Genomic DNA, 18667 nt, shown 5'->3' with positions numbered 1-18667 from the left:
TGAGAAAATCAAAAGGCAAGCATGCAAGTGTCATGTGTCCCACAGAATTGACATGTTCCAACTGCGGTCCATTAGTCCTTAGTTCATACAAAATTACTTCATGGTCTTTTCAGAACAGAACACAGATTCAACCTTTAGTATTCATGGTAGGACCCCAGCGTAAGTGGTTGTAGACTATAACCTAAATTATTATTACAATCAACAAGTACCAAGGACCAAGACCACCTATTCTTGATTAAGCTTGCATTTGTATCTTTCTTAGTAACATCAATAAGAAAAGGATGTAAAAAACAACAATCAAAAGTTTGCAATAGTCTAATTGGGAAATCCCTTTTTTAAAAGGCTATATATGGGGGTGGGATTTAAACTTTCAGTACTAACAAAGTATTCGGCCCACGTGCATGTCAAGTCAATAAACTCAAAGAGGGTATTAGCTCCTTGGCGTGATTCACATTACCATTATTATAGAACAGCCATGATTCAACCAGCAAATTGTACGAGTACCATCAGTCTAAAAATCATCTCATATCTTTTCTAAAATAAAAGAAAGGCACAGGATCAATCAATCAGTCAACCAACAACCTTATCGGATAAAGCATATCACATTGAGTAATACAGATGTTTTAACATGATTACTACCTTTGTTTTTCCTTTAATTCATTACATCAACTTGGGGATAACCAACCTTATTAACACATCAAGCAAATAAATAGTAAGTCAAAAGAACATAGAAAAAGTACCATGATTACACTCAAGTAGGTTTTGCTAATCAGTTTTTTTTTTAACCAGACTTTAAAACAGTACTATAATGAGTTCATGTATACTTCTTATGGTTTAGAAGGAGAAGATTTAATCCCCTAATACTCCCTGTAATTCCTTTCCTTTCAATTATTTTCTGCATGGGAAGCTGAGTGAGATGGATGATCAACCTAGACTGCCAGAGCAGAGTTAATAACAGATAACGGAGCATTAAATCAACTCCAATCCAATCAGGGACTGTTAGGAATTGAAAGCACCATACTGCATTCTTTTCAGCCTTTCGACAATGTGATCTAGGAAAGAAGACTGACAGCAGCAGATATTCACGTGGGATAGAAGAATTCCTTGCTGCCCCTGTCAGAGAAATCCAGCTTTTTTCTGGCACATTTGCAAAGCTCCTAGGAACCATTTCTGTATGAATTGGGTGGTCATTTAGACTTGAGAACATGGCAGAAGAAATGGCAAATAGCTAGATGTAAAGTTCAGTATTCATTTGGGGATAATTGAATGAACCCAAAATTCGAAATAACAAATTTTAAAGCATCACTTTTGCCAAACTTTGACATCTTCAACATATATACGCTTTCTAGATGATCTGAAAGTGTTAGGAACCCACATTTGGGTATAGAATGCATTTAGTTAGTTAATTACAATTCCAAGCATGTTAATCACATTTAACATATGTTAGAATTATTAATGCACATGGGGAATAATAGATTAGGATAAAGCCATGTGAGCCTATATAGAATAGCTTTATGGTTCTATAAATACCTACTTGTAATCACATTTCTATCATTGAAAAATAAACCAATTTCTTAGTGCGTTAGTGTATCTCTACCTCTCTTAATCTCTCTCTTTCTCTATGGAGGGTGACTACTTCGAATTAAGTCAATTCTCCTACAATTCCCCTACAATTCATACCCATCTCCATTAGAAACCTCTAGGTTCCTAACAAAAGGTTTTCATCTCATCCTCACTGTCACACTCCAAAGCATATGGCTTTCACCTTGGCTGTTCTAAAAAACTCACTGCATTTACATACAGAAAATATGCTTTGTAATTTCCACCCGCTAGTTTTGCAATCTAAGCAATATCTTTTGAACAATAAAACCATTTTCTATCCTTTTTTTCTTTTTTAATTTCTATTTTTGATAGCTAAAGACACTGCTCACACACCTGGCAAGATTGGACTCATGACTTAACCCTCCACCCCACTGACAAAATAAAATAATAAAATAATAATAATCAGTAAACAAAATGCCACTAGTAAAAAATCAAGTGGTTTAACATCTTCAAATTCTCATTTTATCTCATGCTACATCAATGAAATTAATGGAGAACTACCCTCTCTGGAATCCCCAAGGCTAGTGATCCCACACCAATTTTTTCTGGTTCAAAGAGGAAGTCTCCATGTTAAATTATAAAGGGCGTTATCCAAAGGTTTGGCTTCTTCTTCTTCTTCTTCTTTTTTGAAAAAAGAGTAATTTGGTAAATCAACTGCTAAAATGGGCTACAGTCGAAGTTCATGGTCCTAACTTTAAATTGAGCCTTGCCCTGCCACAAATCATAGTCTAGTAGTAGGTTAATTTGACTGTAATAATGTATAGCCTTTAGCTTGGGGTCTAATTAAGTATCTCATTATGGAAAAGTGAAGGGAGCACCATATAACTAGATTATGACAATACAAGAAAAGAGATCCTATGACAAAAGACAAAATATAATCAATCCACAAAATCTAATAAGAATCTATGTTTGAAACAAATAACCAAATCAGATTCAAGTGTAGGACCTATAAGTCAATTAGATATAGCTTAAATGACACATCTTCCCCTTGTAATAAGTGCAAGATAGAGGGTAATGTCATGAGTTCAATAAATCAAAACCCACCAGGTGAGTAACTTATTACTAATCTCAACAGCAACAAAAAACAAAAAGTGTCGTAAGGCCTATAAATTCTTAGATGTCCCTTTCATTATTATTATTATTATTATTATTATTATTATTATTATTATTTTAATAACAAAGATGTGAAGCTAGAAACATCATTTTTCTCATTCTTTTCTCGTGCACAACAACCTTTTTTTTTTTTTTTTTTTTTTCGAGAGTTTCAACCTATGGCATCCGCTCCTAATGATAGTTCTTTATCATTAGACCAAGACATCAATAAGTTTTTGGTGTAGGTGAGGAGTAAACCCCAGATCTCTTATACAACCATAAAAAATTTTACCAGTTGAATTAACTAGAACCCATCGTGCACAACAACCTTAATTGCACCAGCTTGGGCTAGGCCTACCTCAATCCCTAGAGGATCCATATGAAGTGGAAGCTCCACATGTGATTTGAAGTCGGGCTTTTCCAACAATGGGACCTAGGGATTTATGATGATTGGTTTACGTAAGGCACTACGAACACTCTTAAATCCCAGAGTGTTTATATGTTGGACATGCCTAGAACTCTTTTGCAAGTGTGTGCATAGTATGTTGGGAGAAGAAAAAAACTAAAATCCTTTGGTTTTAGATATGTTTTTTAAGATTTTGATAGTCGTTATCTATTTAAAAACTAAAATAAACATATAAAGGGAAGAATGTCAATCATCTGTCTCTTCATTATGCTGTAGCTAGGGAGTTATGGATGTTGATGTTTAAGCCTGATGGGTGTCCCTTGGGTTATGCCAATTTCAGTGTTGGGACTGTTGGAGAGTTGGAGGAGGTGGAGTGGTGGAAGAAGTATGGGGACAATTTGGAAAGCCATTCTTTTGTATCTCATGTGGGGTATTTGGTGAGAACATAATGCTCACTGTTTTGATGACCGAGAAACTAGCATCGCAAAGCTGAAGTATTTAGTCTTGAAGACTCTTTATGACTGGACTCCTCCATTTGCATCCTTTTCAGATGAGGGGCTGCTAGATTTCTTGGATTTTTTTGTACATTAGCTAGCTCTTTTGCTTTTTGGAAAATTTTTTCCCCTATTTTGTTTCTTCTCTTGTACACTTTTGTGTTTTTTAAATACAGATCCTGTGTATTGGGATTGCACTTTTTTTCAAAATAAATAAAACATACCTAAAGATTTTTTTTGTTGATAAGTTATAAAACACACATAAAGATATATATTAATTGTTGTATCCCCTTCATTTCGTGTCCTAATTTTTCAAGAATTGTCATATTGTTATGTCTCATGTCATATTGTGTCCATGTTCATGCTTCTTAGGTCATAAGAGCAAGGTGAGGTTTAGAGCTGTAGAACAAGAGAGATGCCTTGTGAGCTGGGCTTCTAAAGATGAGGCCTTTTGGTGAAGCTAAATCAATTTTAGGACACCAAACGCTGCAACTGATGAGTTTGGAGGACAGATTGGTGAATTAGGCAAACAGTTTAAACTAAACCATAACTTAATGAGTGGCATCCACATCTTTGCTTGTGATCTTTCCCATGCCACCAATCAATGAATGCTAAGAAAGGATCGAATATTAAAGTCTTTTTTCAATATGTTCCCACTCATACCTAATTGATAATGAAATTGGATAGCTTTTCTAGTTCCAATTCCATCCATTTCTGGGTAATTTCTACTTGTTTATTTGCAAATGATCTAGCTCCTGAAGTATATGACATTCTTTAGAGTGGCTTTTTTCTCTTGGTGTACTACTTTGTGGAAGATTTTGACCACTGATAATCTAAGGAAGACAATTATTATGGATTGGTGTTTTATGTGTAAAAACCATATGCAGTGGCACATGAAAACAACTGTGAGTGGTTTAAACTCCAACCCTTATCTCATCCAATTAACTTTGTACCAATAAAATTAGAAGATCAAGAGTCTTGTAAAGGATGATTTAACACTAATCTCACCAAATCAGTTTGAAGGTACTCCATGATGAGTTGTGGGCTCAAAATGGAAGGATTTTTTCCTTTTCACCTTGAGAAAAGGCACAAGGTTATTTTGGGCTAGTAACTTCACACATTGCTTGAGGTTGGGCTTTGGTGTGATTGCAAGTGTCTTCCACCAAAAAGCAATAGGTCACAAGTTTGAGTTTGGAAATCAGCTTCCCCAAAAAAAGAATGAGGTTAAGGCTGCCTATCAATCACCTCTCCCCAAACCTCTCAAAAGTAAGAATTTTGTGTACCGGGTATGACCATTTATTTTCACACATTTCTGCATTAAGATCCCAGTCAAAACGTTTCAGTAAAAATGCATGCACTCTTCAAAGACTATTAGAGTTTGATCAGCGAACTTTCTAAGTGTTCTAGCTGATGCAAAATTCTAGACATGGTTGCCCGTTGCCTAGCTTCTCTTTTTTTCTCTTCACTGCTTCATTTTATACTACTTCCAAATAATAAACCTCAGCAACCAATTGTAACAAACAACCAGATTCTCCACTCATTTCTACCTTTAATCCTCAAATTAACACCAAAATCCATCCCTATAGTAAGTCGCACATAACGTCTCTCAAGTCAGTTTCCTTACTGGACTTGACCACCACAAAACAAATCCAAGTTTCAGTTTCTTCAAGACTTCCATAAACCCCAAAATATACGCCTCTTCCTTACACCTTTAGAAACAGTAAAACCAGATATATTTAATAACCTTTGGCCACCAATTAACCCCTCAATCCTTACCTTAAGTGTCTGTTTGGCATGATTAATTTTGCCAATTTATTTTACTATTCAGCTTATTTTTGCTACTATTCATGAGTCCCACTGTACTTTTTGATATTATCCATGAGTCTCAGTATAATATTTCAGCTAACTTTTACTTTTATCTACAGTACTTTCAGCAAAAGTTTTCAGTTTAGCAAAATAAGCAAATCCCAAACAGACCCTAAATATCTCACTTTTGTTGCTGCCCAAAAATCCAGTTCAACCACCGTTTGCCCCTAAACCTCATGCTTTTTAAAGCCTAATCAATCTCCAATCCTAAATCCTCTACTTTTGCTAATGCTAAAATCATGATAACCCCTATCTTTTCTTCTTTTTTTTTTATAGGTAACGTAAAAAATTTTATTAATAAAAAAGCCAACCAAAGTACAATGGAAATGTACTATAGGGGAAAAACTCAAGAGCCCAAATTACAATGATCAATTAAAAACAGGAAAGGAAAAACAAGAATAAGTCGGCAAAACTAGACTCCATTCAAGGAGAGTACAAAAGAAAGAAGACTTAATCTCAAGAATGGACCATTCACAGCTCTCAAAGCTTCTAGCATTCCATTCCCACTAAATACACCACATCAAACAATGCGGCACAAACCTCCAGATAGCTATATTGCAATGTTGACTAAACTTGCTCGGCCAAGAATCTAACAACTCGATAACCCTATGCGGCATGAATACCAAACAAGAAAAATACCATATTCCACAACTCATGTGCTATAGGGCAATGAAGGAGGAGATGATCCACCGATTCCCCACACCTTTTGCACATATAACACCAATCAAGTACTAAAATATGCCTCTTCCAAAGATTGTCTGTAGTTAGGATCTTACCTAAATGGTAGACTAGGAAAAGAATGCTAGTCTAAGAGGAACCTTTGATTCAATTGCCACACCAATTTCCATGGAAATGATACAATAGTAGTAGGGCATAAAGAATGATAATAACCTCGCACCTCAAAGCCTCTACTCTTAGTTGGCTTCCAACAAACTTTGTTAGAACCAACACCCTGCACATTTGTGGAATAAATCATGTCCATAAACAAGGCCAAATATTCTAATTCCTAATCATGCACTGGACAACAAAATTGAATATCCCATTATAGCCTCCCATCATAGAAACGCATAACCTCCAAAACAGAGGACTCCCTTGCCCTACTAATGTGGTCAAATTCTGGAAATGCCTCCTTAAGAGAACAATCCCTATCCATAAGCATGATTTTAAGTGCAAGATAGAAGGCATAGAAGAACTAAGAGAACAAATAAACTATGTCCCATAAACCACAGATCCTCTAGCAGCTATGGCATCACATGTTGGGGGAAAGAACCCAGCAAAAGTAAAAAAATAAATAAATAAATAAAAATTATGAAGAAGCTTATAAGAAAGTTGAATTCTCTTCAAAAGACAAGTAGGTGAATCCCACAAGGCTACACCGCTTAATACTCTTTTTATGGACAAATCTACCAAAGAAAAAGAGGTCTGGCATCACTGCAGTGCATTGTCTCATAAGAAGATGGAATACCATCAAATCTAGAGGTAGGTGAGAAAACCACACATTCATGTTGACATTTTCCAGCGCAAGCATAGAACACATAACAAACAAAGAGAGATTTAAGTCAAAAAATATAAGGAGCACGATGCATTCTTCTCATCTAAAGCAAATTCGATTACTTTTTTCGATAGATTTTTATGATAAGAAATCACAAATTTTATTGATACATAAAGGTTTGTGTGCACAAGGTATGTACAAGAGTTTCTTTTTGGAATAGATGGTGGCTTGAACTTAATAATAGCTTCGCACTTGCTCAAGTTTTTGATATATTCAAATTTCTTAAAAGCTGGAAATAGGTCAACTGAAAGCCCACACATTACTGTATGATGTTCAGAATAACTGTTGAGTTTTCTAATCAACCCCTAAACGGCTTTCTCATGGTTCGGCATCGGCTGAACACTCTTCCCACAAAGATACAAATTGATACAATTGGGTTCAAGTTTTTATTTCTTTTCTCATCTATCCACTTCTCTACTATAAGGCATTGCATCAAGATAGCCCTAAGTTAGGAACAGGTGAAGTGATAATGAAATTGCAAGATATATACAACAAGTTTACAGGTCAATACACAAATCCACATTTTCAAAACTTGCTGAGGTTTCTTGCCACCATAGGCCTACCCATGTGAAAGTGAAAATGGTGTTAGTGATAAGACACCTCAGCTGCTCAGCAACTAGTAAAAAGATTGTAAATTTATGTTATGTGTATCTGTAAACTATGTATAGTAGTGGGTATTGTTTGATAAGCACATCACATATAAATAAAACTAATTGCTAATGAGTGTCACCATTAGTGGGTATTGCTTTGAAATATACAGTTTGTTTGGAAATATAATTTCGAAGAATTTTCATAATACAAGAACAAAATTAAAAAGTACTGAATTGTTGTTGTTCTTACCAGAAGGAAATGCAAATGCTAAAGGTAAAACCTGAGGAAGCGGAAAGCAAAGAGAGCTTCAAGAACACCCAAAGACGCACCGGCGAAGACATCGAAAACGAAATGGCGGCCGAGAAAAACCCTAGAAAGCGAGGTCAGCAGCGCCCACGACCAAACCGCCAAATTGAGAAGGTTAGCCACGTCGTTGGCGAAGAAGTGAGCGATAGAGGCGACGAAGAAGACGCGAGAGGCGTGGCCGCTAGGGAAGGAGTAGTGGTCGACGGAAACGGCGGCGATCATTTTCTTGTTGTAGACGGGACGGGATCGGCGGAAGAGGAGCTTGATGAGTGCGATGAGAACGAGGTCGAGGAGGAGGCCGAGGAGGAGGGAGGAGAGGAAGGGGCGGCGGAGGAGGAAAAGGGAGGTGGAAGAATTGGGGGCGAGGAGGAGGGAGAGGGAGATTGGGAAGAAGAGGCGGAAGTCGGCGGAGAGTTCGAGGAGGAAGAGGAGGAAGTGTGGGAGGAAGGGTTTGACTGTGGAGTGGAGGTATTCAGAGAGGGCTGTGTCTACGCTTATTAATTGGCTGAGGAGTGTTGTGCTACCAGTGGTTGTGGCGGCGGCGGCTTTGGGTGGTTGTGGTGGGTCCATGGCAGTTGGGTATGAGTGGTGGTTTGGATTTGGCACTGGCAGTGTGATGTCACTGATGTAGAAGAGGAAGGGCTGGTAAAAATGTGAACGGCGTCGTTTACTATGAATAGATCAGGCCAAGCCAAGCCCAGCCCAGTAAGTGTTGCTTCGAGTTTTAGAGCTGAGAACTAAAAGTTAAAGTTGGGCTAGAAACATGATGTGCCATGCAGAATTGCAGATGCAGTTGAGCATTGCCCATTTGAATAAAATATTACAAAATTGATGAAGTTTAACTTCAAATTAGTGTATTAAGTCATATTAAACCTATAAGATTATTTTTGAAAGCGATGCTCTAAATGTTGTAGAGCCCACTCAGAACTTACAAGTTACACCTCGTTGGTATCATCACTGATATAAACCAATCGACTCGCTCTTTTCATTTTTGTTCTTTTTTCGCTATTGTAAATCTAACCAATTGCTCTACTCACGGCCTTCCTCCTGCATGGGCTCCTTTATGTAATGATTTTGGGGCCTTTCCCGTCTCCAATCTTTTGGCCCACATTTTGGAGGCAGAGATAGTAGATAGTCTAGGCTCTGAAATCTTTCTTTGATTCAATAAAATTCATCATTCAAAAAAATATATATATATTTGAATGGTCATCATTAAATAGATTATATTAGAGGTAAATTCAATCTTTTGGCATATACGCCCTTTGTAGGGAAATGGTTTTTAAGCCCTAGTAACATTGGGTCATTGGTGAAAATAGGCTCAGTGCTAACTGGCCTGCCTTACCAAATGAGTCAGATCTCGAACCACAGTGCTATCTAGCCTCACCTTTGTAGGGAAATAGTTTTTAAGCCCAAGTAACATTGGGTTATGGGTGAAAATAGGCCCAGTGCTAACTGGCCTGCTATGAAGACATGCCTCACCAAATGAGTTAGATCTCGAACTACAGACCAAATCAGGATGTTATCCTCGTTAGAGGTACTCTAGATCGAAATCCAAGGACAGAGCCATCGAAAAATAATTCTAAAATTTGCAGAATTGTCCGAGGAAGCCTACTGAAGCTTCCTAATAAAACAATAGTCACCTCTACATTAATGAGGCACAATTGCCTGACGTTGTTACATTTATTAATGAATTATTGGCCTGAAAAGTGCAAGAAGTCTCAAAAGTCTCCTTTCATCATGAAAGTAAGGAAGAAGGAGCTAGATGGGACAGTAAGCCTTCTAGTTGTATAGGGAAAGCACATCCTTGAGAAGAAAGTAGGGCAAATATAAGGAGAGAGAAAGACAGAAGGAGCGGGATATAGAAAAAAAAAAATTAGAAAAAACAACTGAGAGACTTAGAGTAAGAATTATATAGAGAGAAAAACAGAGTTTTAGAACACCTTCAAGAACTTGTTTTAATTTGAGAGGGAAATTGTAGTATTTTTTATATACTTGAATAACATCACATTTTCACGTGGTTTTTACGTAGATGTTTGTTCTTATTCAAATCTCCTACTGTAGATTATCATTAGCCCATAATACAAATTAGTTATGTCTTTGCATTGGGTTGTTTACTTGTTTATCCATTTTTAACACACACACTCATATATATATATATATATATATATATATAAATAAGTTTTAATCACCACATAGTTTTATATCGTATCAAATTATCATTTCTTTTTCTTCTTCTTCTTTTTTTTTTTTTTTGGTTTTATGTTTTTGAGAATCATCAAATTGTCATTTCAAAATCAAGTAATGCGTATGCTTAAACGTCACCATTACATAGCTATGAAACAAAATTACCATTACATAACAAGGAGCCCATTAATTTAGAAGGAATCAATAGCTTAGCTTAAAGAGACCAAATTTCAAATATCAAATTAAGAAGAAAAAATATGCGATGGATGAAATTAATAGCTTAAAATATTGCTCAAATTTCTCATTGAAATAATATCTAAGTTGAAAAATCAATTTCAAATTCCATCTTTTAACTTTTAAGAAGGAACTAAAAAAAAAAAAAAAAAAAAGGAATCACAGATTTTTTTTATTATTAATATTTTGTTCATGTACCTGCAAAACTCGCCATATCGCTAAAATTTAGCAAAACAAACAAAAATAGACTAATATTTAGATTTTAGACCAAGTAGAGGAAGGTGGTGCTTAGCGGTTAATTAACCAACTATTGTGGAATAATTTTTTACCATTTTAACTGGAACCAAATGAATTTTTTTTTTTTTTTTTATACAAAATAGAAATTTTACTCTAGTCTAATTTAAGTGTATATATGTGTGAAATTCGTTTTTGAAGACTTGAATTTCAGTCCTTACCCCCACACCCCACAAACACTTATACTTATAGAGTGACTATCGCACAAAAAATATGCGATGGTAGAACCAAATGAAACTGATACTTGCTTCCAAGCGGAAGTGTGGATTCAATTTGGCAAAGAATCTTAAATCTCATGCTAATTGGAAAAATATTTCAATTGTAATCACAAATTTTATAGTTTAGTGACATTTTTAATGATTTTCATTAATAAAAGTCTAGTATTTAAATTATATTGTCGGTGGGTATTATAAAAATCTTATATATATAAAAGCGGCTATGCCGCTACAGTGATTTAACACTATACATTCAATGTTAAATCATTGTTCATCTATAGTGAAAATTTCGTGAGGCACTTTGCTCTTTTTTTTTCTTTTTTTTTAAACAGTAGCTACAGTACCAGAGGCACTGTAGCTACAATAGTTACAGTTTTTTTGGTCATCTGTTTGTACTTTTTTTTCATTATACTGTTATATTGACACAATAAATTTCACAATATTTTCACAATTATTGAGGTGTCAATTTCTTATAAGTCAAAATAAAATAATAAAATATGAAACTATGACCAACCACAACTGAAAATAAATGTTTTGTGAAAATGTTGTGATACTTGTTAGATGAATGTGTAAAAGTTACAGTACTTTTAGTGTGTTTAAGTGGCATTGTAGTTACATTTTTTTTTTTTTCATTTCTACTTTTTTTCCTTTTAAATATTTATAAGAATCCGCATATATATTGTTATACTGACACAACAAATTTCACAATATTTTTTTTATAATAAAAGCGGCTATGCTGCTACAGTGCTTTGGTACTGTGCATCCAGAGTGTTGATACTGTGTAGCACTATAGTTGCAACAGTTTTTTTTTTTTTTTCCCAGTAATCGGTTTGTGTTTTTTTTTTCTTTTTTTTCTTTTAAATATTGATGTAAGTTGACATTTATATTGTTATACTAACACAACAAATTTCACAATATTTTCACAATTATTGACGTGTCAATTTCTTACAAGTCGAAATCAAATAATATTTTCACAAGTCGAAATAAAATAAAATATTTTCACAATTTTTTTTCCATTTGTTCAACCTTTTTGTTTATTCAACTAGCACAATAGCTACAGTGCTTAAATTTTTTTTTTTTAATTTTTTTTTCAATAATCAGCTTGTGTTTTTTTTTCCCTTTTAAATATTGATGTAAGCTGACATTTATATTATTATACTGACACAACAAGTTTCACAATATTTTCACAATTATTGACGTGTCAATTTCTTACAAGTCGAAATAAAATAATAAAATATGAGATTGTAACCAACTACAACTGAAAATAAATGTTTAAAAAAAAAGTCACAACACTTATTGTTCTCACAATATTTTCACAATTGTTTTCCCTTCACAATTGTTGAAATCTCAGTTTCTTATATATCAAATAAAAAAATGTTAAATCCACAATATTTTAACATTAATTTCACAACAAATCATAGGTAAGCCATTATTGATGGATAACACTGGAGTTATAGTGCTTTTGGTTTATTTAACTGGCACTGTAGCTACCGTGCCTAAATTTTTTTTTTTTTTCCAATAATCGGTTTGTGTCTTTTTTTTCTTTGAAATAATTATGTAAGTTAGTATATATATTGTTATACTGACATAAAAAATTTCACAATATTTTCATAATTATTGACGTGCCAATTTCTTACAAGTCAAAATAAAATAATAAAATATGAGACTGTGACTAACCACAACTGAAAATAAATGTTTTGAGAAAGTGTTACAACACTTATTATTATCACAATATTTTCACAATTGTTGAGATCTCAGTTTCTTATAGATCAAATAAAAAAAATGCCAAGTCTACAAGATTTTAACATTAATTCCTACCATGCCTAAAGTTTTTTTTTTTTTTCCCCAGTAATCAATTTGTGTTTTTTTTTCTTTTAAATATTTATGTAAGTTGGCATATATATTGTTATACTAACACAACAAATTTCACAATATTTATACAAATATTGAAGTATCAATTTCTTACAAGTCGAAATAAAATAATAAAATATGAGACTGTGACCAACCACAACTGAAAATAAATGTTTTGAGAATAACAATAACAATAACAATATTATCAGTTTAAAACCAATAATAATTTGTTGTGGGGCCCAATAGTTTGTGGGTTCGGCCCGCTCGCTTATGGGGAGTCCCCAGACTCCAAACTGAAGGAGGCCAGGGCCCAAGCCCAAAAATATTAAGCCCAAAGGGGCCCGAAGATACGGCCGAGGACAGCTTAGTCCTCGGCAACCCCAAAGTCTCATTGATGAAAGTGGCGTACAAGCAAACTTAAAAGATCAGAAAATATCTCGGGAAAATTGTCCTTAATACCCCTCATTGATATGACATTGCACCTAACAGAACCGGATTCTTAGGCTTTATTAACCATGCCCAACAATGCTGGGATGGGATTGACGGGACAAGTATCAGTCCTGGAAAAACTGACCCTACACGTGGACAAGGGACAACAAACGTAGGCTAGTATAAAAGGAAAGATAAACTAATTTAGAGAGGATCCATCTCTCACTCCCTGGGGGAAAAACTTCAGGGATGAGAATGACCGGACAATATAAGTACTCCTCCACAAAAAACCCACCTCCGAGTAAACGGAGAAAGGCATCAGTGCTGCTCGGACATGATCCGAGGAGTCCAATCCCTCAATTTATAAAGTTATGGGGCTTGGATATCCGGACTAAAGCCTTTTCTTGTCTAGGTTTATCTAAAGCCCGGCCTGCACTAACGCCCCGTGACCCAACGTTAGCCTTTCAAGCCCACGCTCTACAAATATTATTGTGAGGGATCTTTCATGTGCGAGCCCAACATCATCGTCGGGCCGCTACAGAATCGTGTCCTTACATTTGTCATTTAGAATTTGATCTAAAAATGTTATGAATGTAGCATTTCTTTCAAATAAAATAAAAAAAATATCTATTTGTATCCTAAAAATGAAGATATTGTAAAAATATTGTGATATTTTGTTGTATTCTTAAACTTCTTTTTTAATATATTAAAATTGAGTGAACAAAATTCACGATTTCACACATAAAATATATATTAATTTTCTCACTACTGGGGGTGGGGGCAGCACGTGCCTTGCACGTGCAGCCATTGCTAGTATTCTTAAAAAGCGGAAGTGCCCCATTGCCATTAGCTTGTCTTCCGTCGGGCTTATTGCTGATCAATTTTGACGTTCAGATTCTTCTTAAAAATAAATAAATAATTCCCATCAAATAAATAAATAAATTGACATTCAGATCTATTTATATTACCTACCAACTCACCTACCTGACACGCAGACAATCTACAAGCTATCTCTAATAAGTTCCTACTCTTCATCATTCTCAAAAAAAAAGTTCCTACTCTTCATGATATTGCACAGATATGCAATTTGTTGACACAAATTCGCACAGCTGGTAAAACCCTAGTAGTAAGTACTCTATTTATTTTTTTCTTAGGTAGGTGATAAACTTGAATCTTTATATTTTCTATAATAGGAGTCAATGTAGGGGTGTCAATTCAGGTTAGCGTGTTGGGTTCGTGTCGTGTCAAGGTAGGAGTATTCAACTAAATGACTTAACCCTAACCCGACCCATTTAATAATCGTGTTATGATTTTTCAATTCTAACCCGACCTGTTAATAAGGCGGGTTGACCTGACCTAACCCATTTAACACGCTTAATAAACGAGTCGTGTTGGGTTGACACAAATGTAACACAACCTATTTCAACCTGCATAATATTAAATATAACATCTATCTATAAATAATTTTTTTTACATCCCAAAAAGCAGTGCATACACTTCAAGTCTTCAACCTACATTCAAAATAATATAGTTCAACAAAAATATAGCATTCATCTAGAAAATAAGTTCTTTACATTCCAAAAGAAGTGCATACACTTCAACCCAAATTCAAAATAACTAAGTTTAACAAAAACAAAATAACATAGTTCAAAAAAAATATAATATCCTTGGAACTCGTCAAATGCTAAGTATCAATATTGAAAGAATTTGAGTAAACAGTAGACTAATCCTGACTATGACCACGATTATCATCCATAGATTCTTTGTTGATATCAAAATTCATAACATCTTCTATAAGCTCATCCAATTTCATTTGTGCAAGTTCTATGCCAAAAAAAAAAAAAAAAAAGTATTGGTAGTTTTAGGGTCTGTAAAGTTTCAATTTCCAATTATATCCCTTGTAAATTTTTGTAATTACTCACTTTCCTTTTTAAATTTAAAATATATGCTGGATATAAAAGGTATTTGACAAATCTAAAATAAAATAAATATTTATTTGTTATATGAGTTAAATGGGTTGTGTTAAGTGGATCATTTCAGATTGACACAAATAAATTGGCGTGTCAAACGTGTCTATTATGGGTTATGCGGGTTGATCTGTTTATGACATATTTCTTATCGTATTGCTTTCGGGTCGACCCATTTATGACCCAAACCCATTAAGATCCAACCCAAACCCAAAAAAAACCCGTGTCGGGTTCGTGTCGTGTTCGCCAGTTGGGTTAAACATTGACACCCCTAAGTCAATGGCGATTATTCCCCATCATTATGTGTGAATTAATTGGTTTCAACTTTTTTGAGAGTTAATTGGTTTCTACTCTGTGCTAGTATAAATTTAGAATTAGAACCGTGTAATATATTTCACATCTAATTACTTGTTGAAGATAGTTTTTAACTTATAAACTTGTCAGTTGTCAGTTGTCACTGTCCTCGATTTGAAGTCTGAACTAAAACAAAGAAAGTGTTATGATTTGCATAAATTATATAACGATATCAAAAAAGGAAATATTACAATTATTCTAAAACCTCACTAAGTACTGGAAGGCAATGAAATAAGAATGCAAGCACACAGATTCTAACGCAAAGTAGCACACGTTTATTGGTCACTAACACAACCGTATGTATGACCATTGCAGAGGACACTGCTAGCATTTCTATACCTCAATATTATTTTAGAACCACAGAAAGTGAAACGCAAACAGAGCTTCGAGAACACCAATGCACGCCCTGGCAAAAACATCGAAGAAAAAATGCCTCCCAAGCACAACCCTAGAGACCGAAGTGGCAAGTGCCCAATGAGAGATTTTGAAGCTTGAAGGATGAACAACAATGGCGAATGAGCAAAACAAACAGAGATGAAAGAAGAGAGAGAGAGTAAAACAGAAAAGAGAAATAAGAGAAGTTGGTTTCTATTTCATCAAGCTTTAACAAAAATACATAGCACCTACTCTATTTATAGATTAAGTACATTACAGATTGAGCATTCCAAAGAGCACAACTGCTCTTAACAAACTCAGAACTAATTCCAAATTATACTCCGTAAATTCCGGAATGGCAACCTGGCTTGAGTGACAGTTAGAGTCGGAACCATAACTGTATAATTTCAACACAGAGAGAGAACTCCTCGCATCAGATAGCCTTTGGGAGAGATGACTCCAAAACGGCACCGTTGAACACTTATAACAGGTAGATATAAAACGGCACCATTCCAATAAGTTGAACGACACCGTTGCTTCTTAACTCAGTTACTTTCTTTAACTAAGACACAAAACGACAACGTTTTAGTCTAAGAGCCGTTAGACATAACACTAGCCGTTATGAGTCTTCTTCTTCTATTTTCAATTTCTAAGTTTCAGTGCTTCCTTTAACACCCAAAACCAAGCAACCCCAACAATAAAATTCACTGCCTTACTCTCATCCCAGCTGATCATCTTAGAAACAAAGCCATTATTATTAGACCTCAGCTCCACCAGTGTTGCGATAATGGCTTCTGCAGAGAGGTGCAAAAGGGAAGCGACAATGAAAACCCTAGAGGCATGGCCACTGGGGAAGGAGTCCTGCTTTCTGTAGGAGAAAGCTGGGTTGGTGTTTATGTTGTAGTAAGGGCGTGATCAGCGGACAAGAGGCTTGATGAATCGAATGAGAGCGAGGTCGAGGAGGAGGCCTAGTGGAAGACGTGTGAAGAAAAGGTGACGGAGAAAGAGGAGGAGAGCGAGGGAGATGATGAACAAGGAGCTGAAATCAGCTGAGAGTTCAAGGAGGATAAGGAAGAAGTGGGGAAGGAGGGGTTGAGAAATGGTGTGGAGGTGGTAGGAGAGGGTGGTGTCTAGGGTTATTAGTTGGTTGAGGAAGGATGACACGGTGGTGGATGAGGTTGTTTTGGTGGTTTTGTGGGGTGATGGTGTTGAATGATTCATATGTAATGAGAGAGGGGTTAGGATTGGTGGGGGGTTTGCCGTGTTGTGATGACTTGATGTTTTGCACTTAGCTAGACTCTGAAAAAGTCCTAAACTTCTCATCCAAAAGAATATAAATATATATATAGGGAGAGAGAGACAGAAGCACAATAATAATATAGTGAATGTAAAGTAACTTGAAAATAAATAACTTGAAAGTAAGAACAATAGTAAGGCGGTAGAACCAGCCAAGCAATATATCTGAAAATAGTTCAAAGTAAATGAAAGCAATTTAGAACCGTTCGGTATGGCGGTAATCCATCCAAGGTGGCGGTAGCAACAAGTAGAATAATGAACATAAAACTGAAAATACTTGTTATTGAAAGTAGAATAAATACTTGCAGTAGTAGTGAATACAAAATCTCAACAGTACAAGTTAACAATTACAAAGCTTGAACTAGTCCTAGTTACAAGGTTTGTAGAGTTACAAGGTTTGTAGTGAACAATGTAGTAGTAGTAGAAGCATGGTGAATTCTCTCTCTAAGAAGGCTTCCTAAGGGAAGGAGTTCTAAGGGAAGAAAATTCTGAAGTAAAAACTTGTTCTACCTTAAGGGACAACCCCCCTTAAATAGGCAAAATCGGAGTGAACAATGTCATGAATAGTGACGGATGAACAGTGTCGGGGTGAACAGTGATAGGTGAATAGTGACAGATGAATAGTAAAAGAGAAATTTTCTTCTTTTTAACTCAAGATTGTGGGGAATCCTCTGTAAAGAGGCCTACAAATTTAGGGACAAGGTCACATTATTGGTGTCCTTTGGTGACAAAAGAAACCAATAAGCATATTCTTCAGTTATCTTCAAATGAGCACTAGTCTTGGGAATCTTCAGAAGCATCATATTGGTGGGAAACAGGCTTTTAGCAGTGGTAAATAATGAAATGTTTTGGCCATTGTGCAGGCCAAACAAATATGATAATCAAAATCTTCTGCCAAATCCGGGGTATCATGAAGCAGTTTCAAATTTTCAGCAACATATTCTTTAAAGATATTGAAGTATTTTGGCCTTTGTGCAAGCCAGACAAATAAAGTAGTAGTAATCTTGAAACAGTAGTAACCTCAGGAATAAACTCATCAATTAGTAGAAGGAGCATCGGATGGATAACCATCAAAAGGATCGAAAGGACCTTGTGGAGAATCACATTCATGCTCATGGTAAATAGCGTATTGATTACAGAATTCACAGTATAAAATTGGCTCAAACGTTGGAGTTTTCTCCGAGATGAGAAGACTTCTTGGATTACAATGATCAACAATTCGCAAATGAGCAATGACATCAGAATATGGTCTGGGACCAAAGACAGAAATCCTATCTGTGCTTCCCATGAAATGATAATTTTTCCACAAATTCTGAGCAACATTAATAATTTGGTTATTAAAACAATTTCTCCAACATTTTGCAAGAGCAAAAGGATCATCAAAGGACAATTGAGAATTTCCTTCAAACCATGGCCCTTGGTGAGTGTGACCATTAATGAGAATGAGATGCTTTGAGGGCTGGTCATTCATCCAGTTATCTCTTTCCCATTTTGGTAACGTACTCCAGCATCTAATGGAAACAAAAGGACTATTAAATCCTTTAATAGCGTCCTGAATA

The 18667-nt window shown here is 35.4% G+C and overlaps 2 protein-coding genes across 2 annotated transcripts; both read right to left on the bottom strand.

The window, feature by feature from the left end:
- Positions 1-583: 583 nt before the first annotated feature.
- On the bottom strand, positions 584-8614 carry LOC126708766 (probable lipid phosphate phosphatase beta). Its single transcript, XM_050408701.1, has 2 exons — positions 7853-8614; positions 584-1170 (listed from the first exon to the last, which is right to left on the bottom strand). Exon 1 carries the CDS (start codon positions 8477-8479, stop codon positions 7871-7873), a length of 609 nt encoding a protein of 202 aa, XP_050264658.1. The 5' UTR covers positions 8480-8614; the 3' UTR covers positions 584-1170; positions 7853-7870.
- A 7174-nt stretch (positions 8615-15788) lies between these two features.
- On the bottom strand, positions 15789-17033 carry LOC126708384 (probable lipid phosphate phosphatase beta). Its single transcript, XM_050408173.1, has 3 exons — positions 16737-17033; positions 16090-16175; positions 15789-15927 (listed from the first exon to the last, which is right to left on the bottom strand). The coding sequence occupies exons 1-3, from the start codon at positions 17031-17033 to the stop codon at positions 15789-15791; spliced, it is 522 nt and encodes a 173-aa protein (XP_050264130.1).
- Positions 17034-18667: the final 1634 nt, after the last annotated feature.

The sequence above is a fragment of the Quercus robur genome, chromosome 12 (genome assembly GCF_932294415.1).
Source record: "Quercus robur chromosome 12, dhQueRobu3.1, whole genome shotgun sequence".
In the NCBI taxonomy this organism is placed as follows: Eukaryota; Viridiplantae; Streptophyta; class Magnoliopsida; order Fagales; family Fagaceae; genus Quercus; species Quercus robur.
Note: the sequence above shows the minus strand (reverse complement) of the source record. Positions and strands in the feature narration are given on the sequence as shown.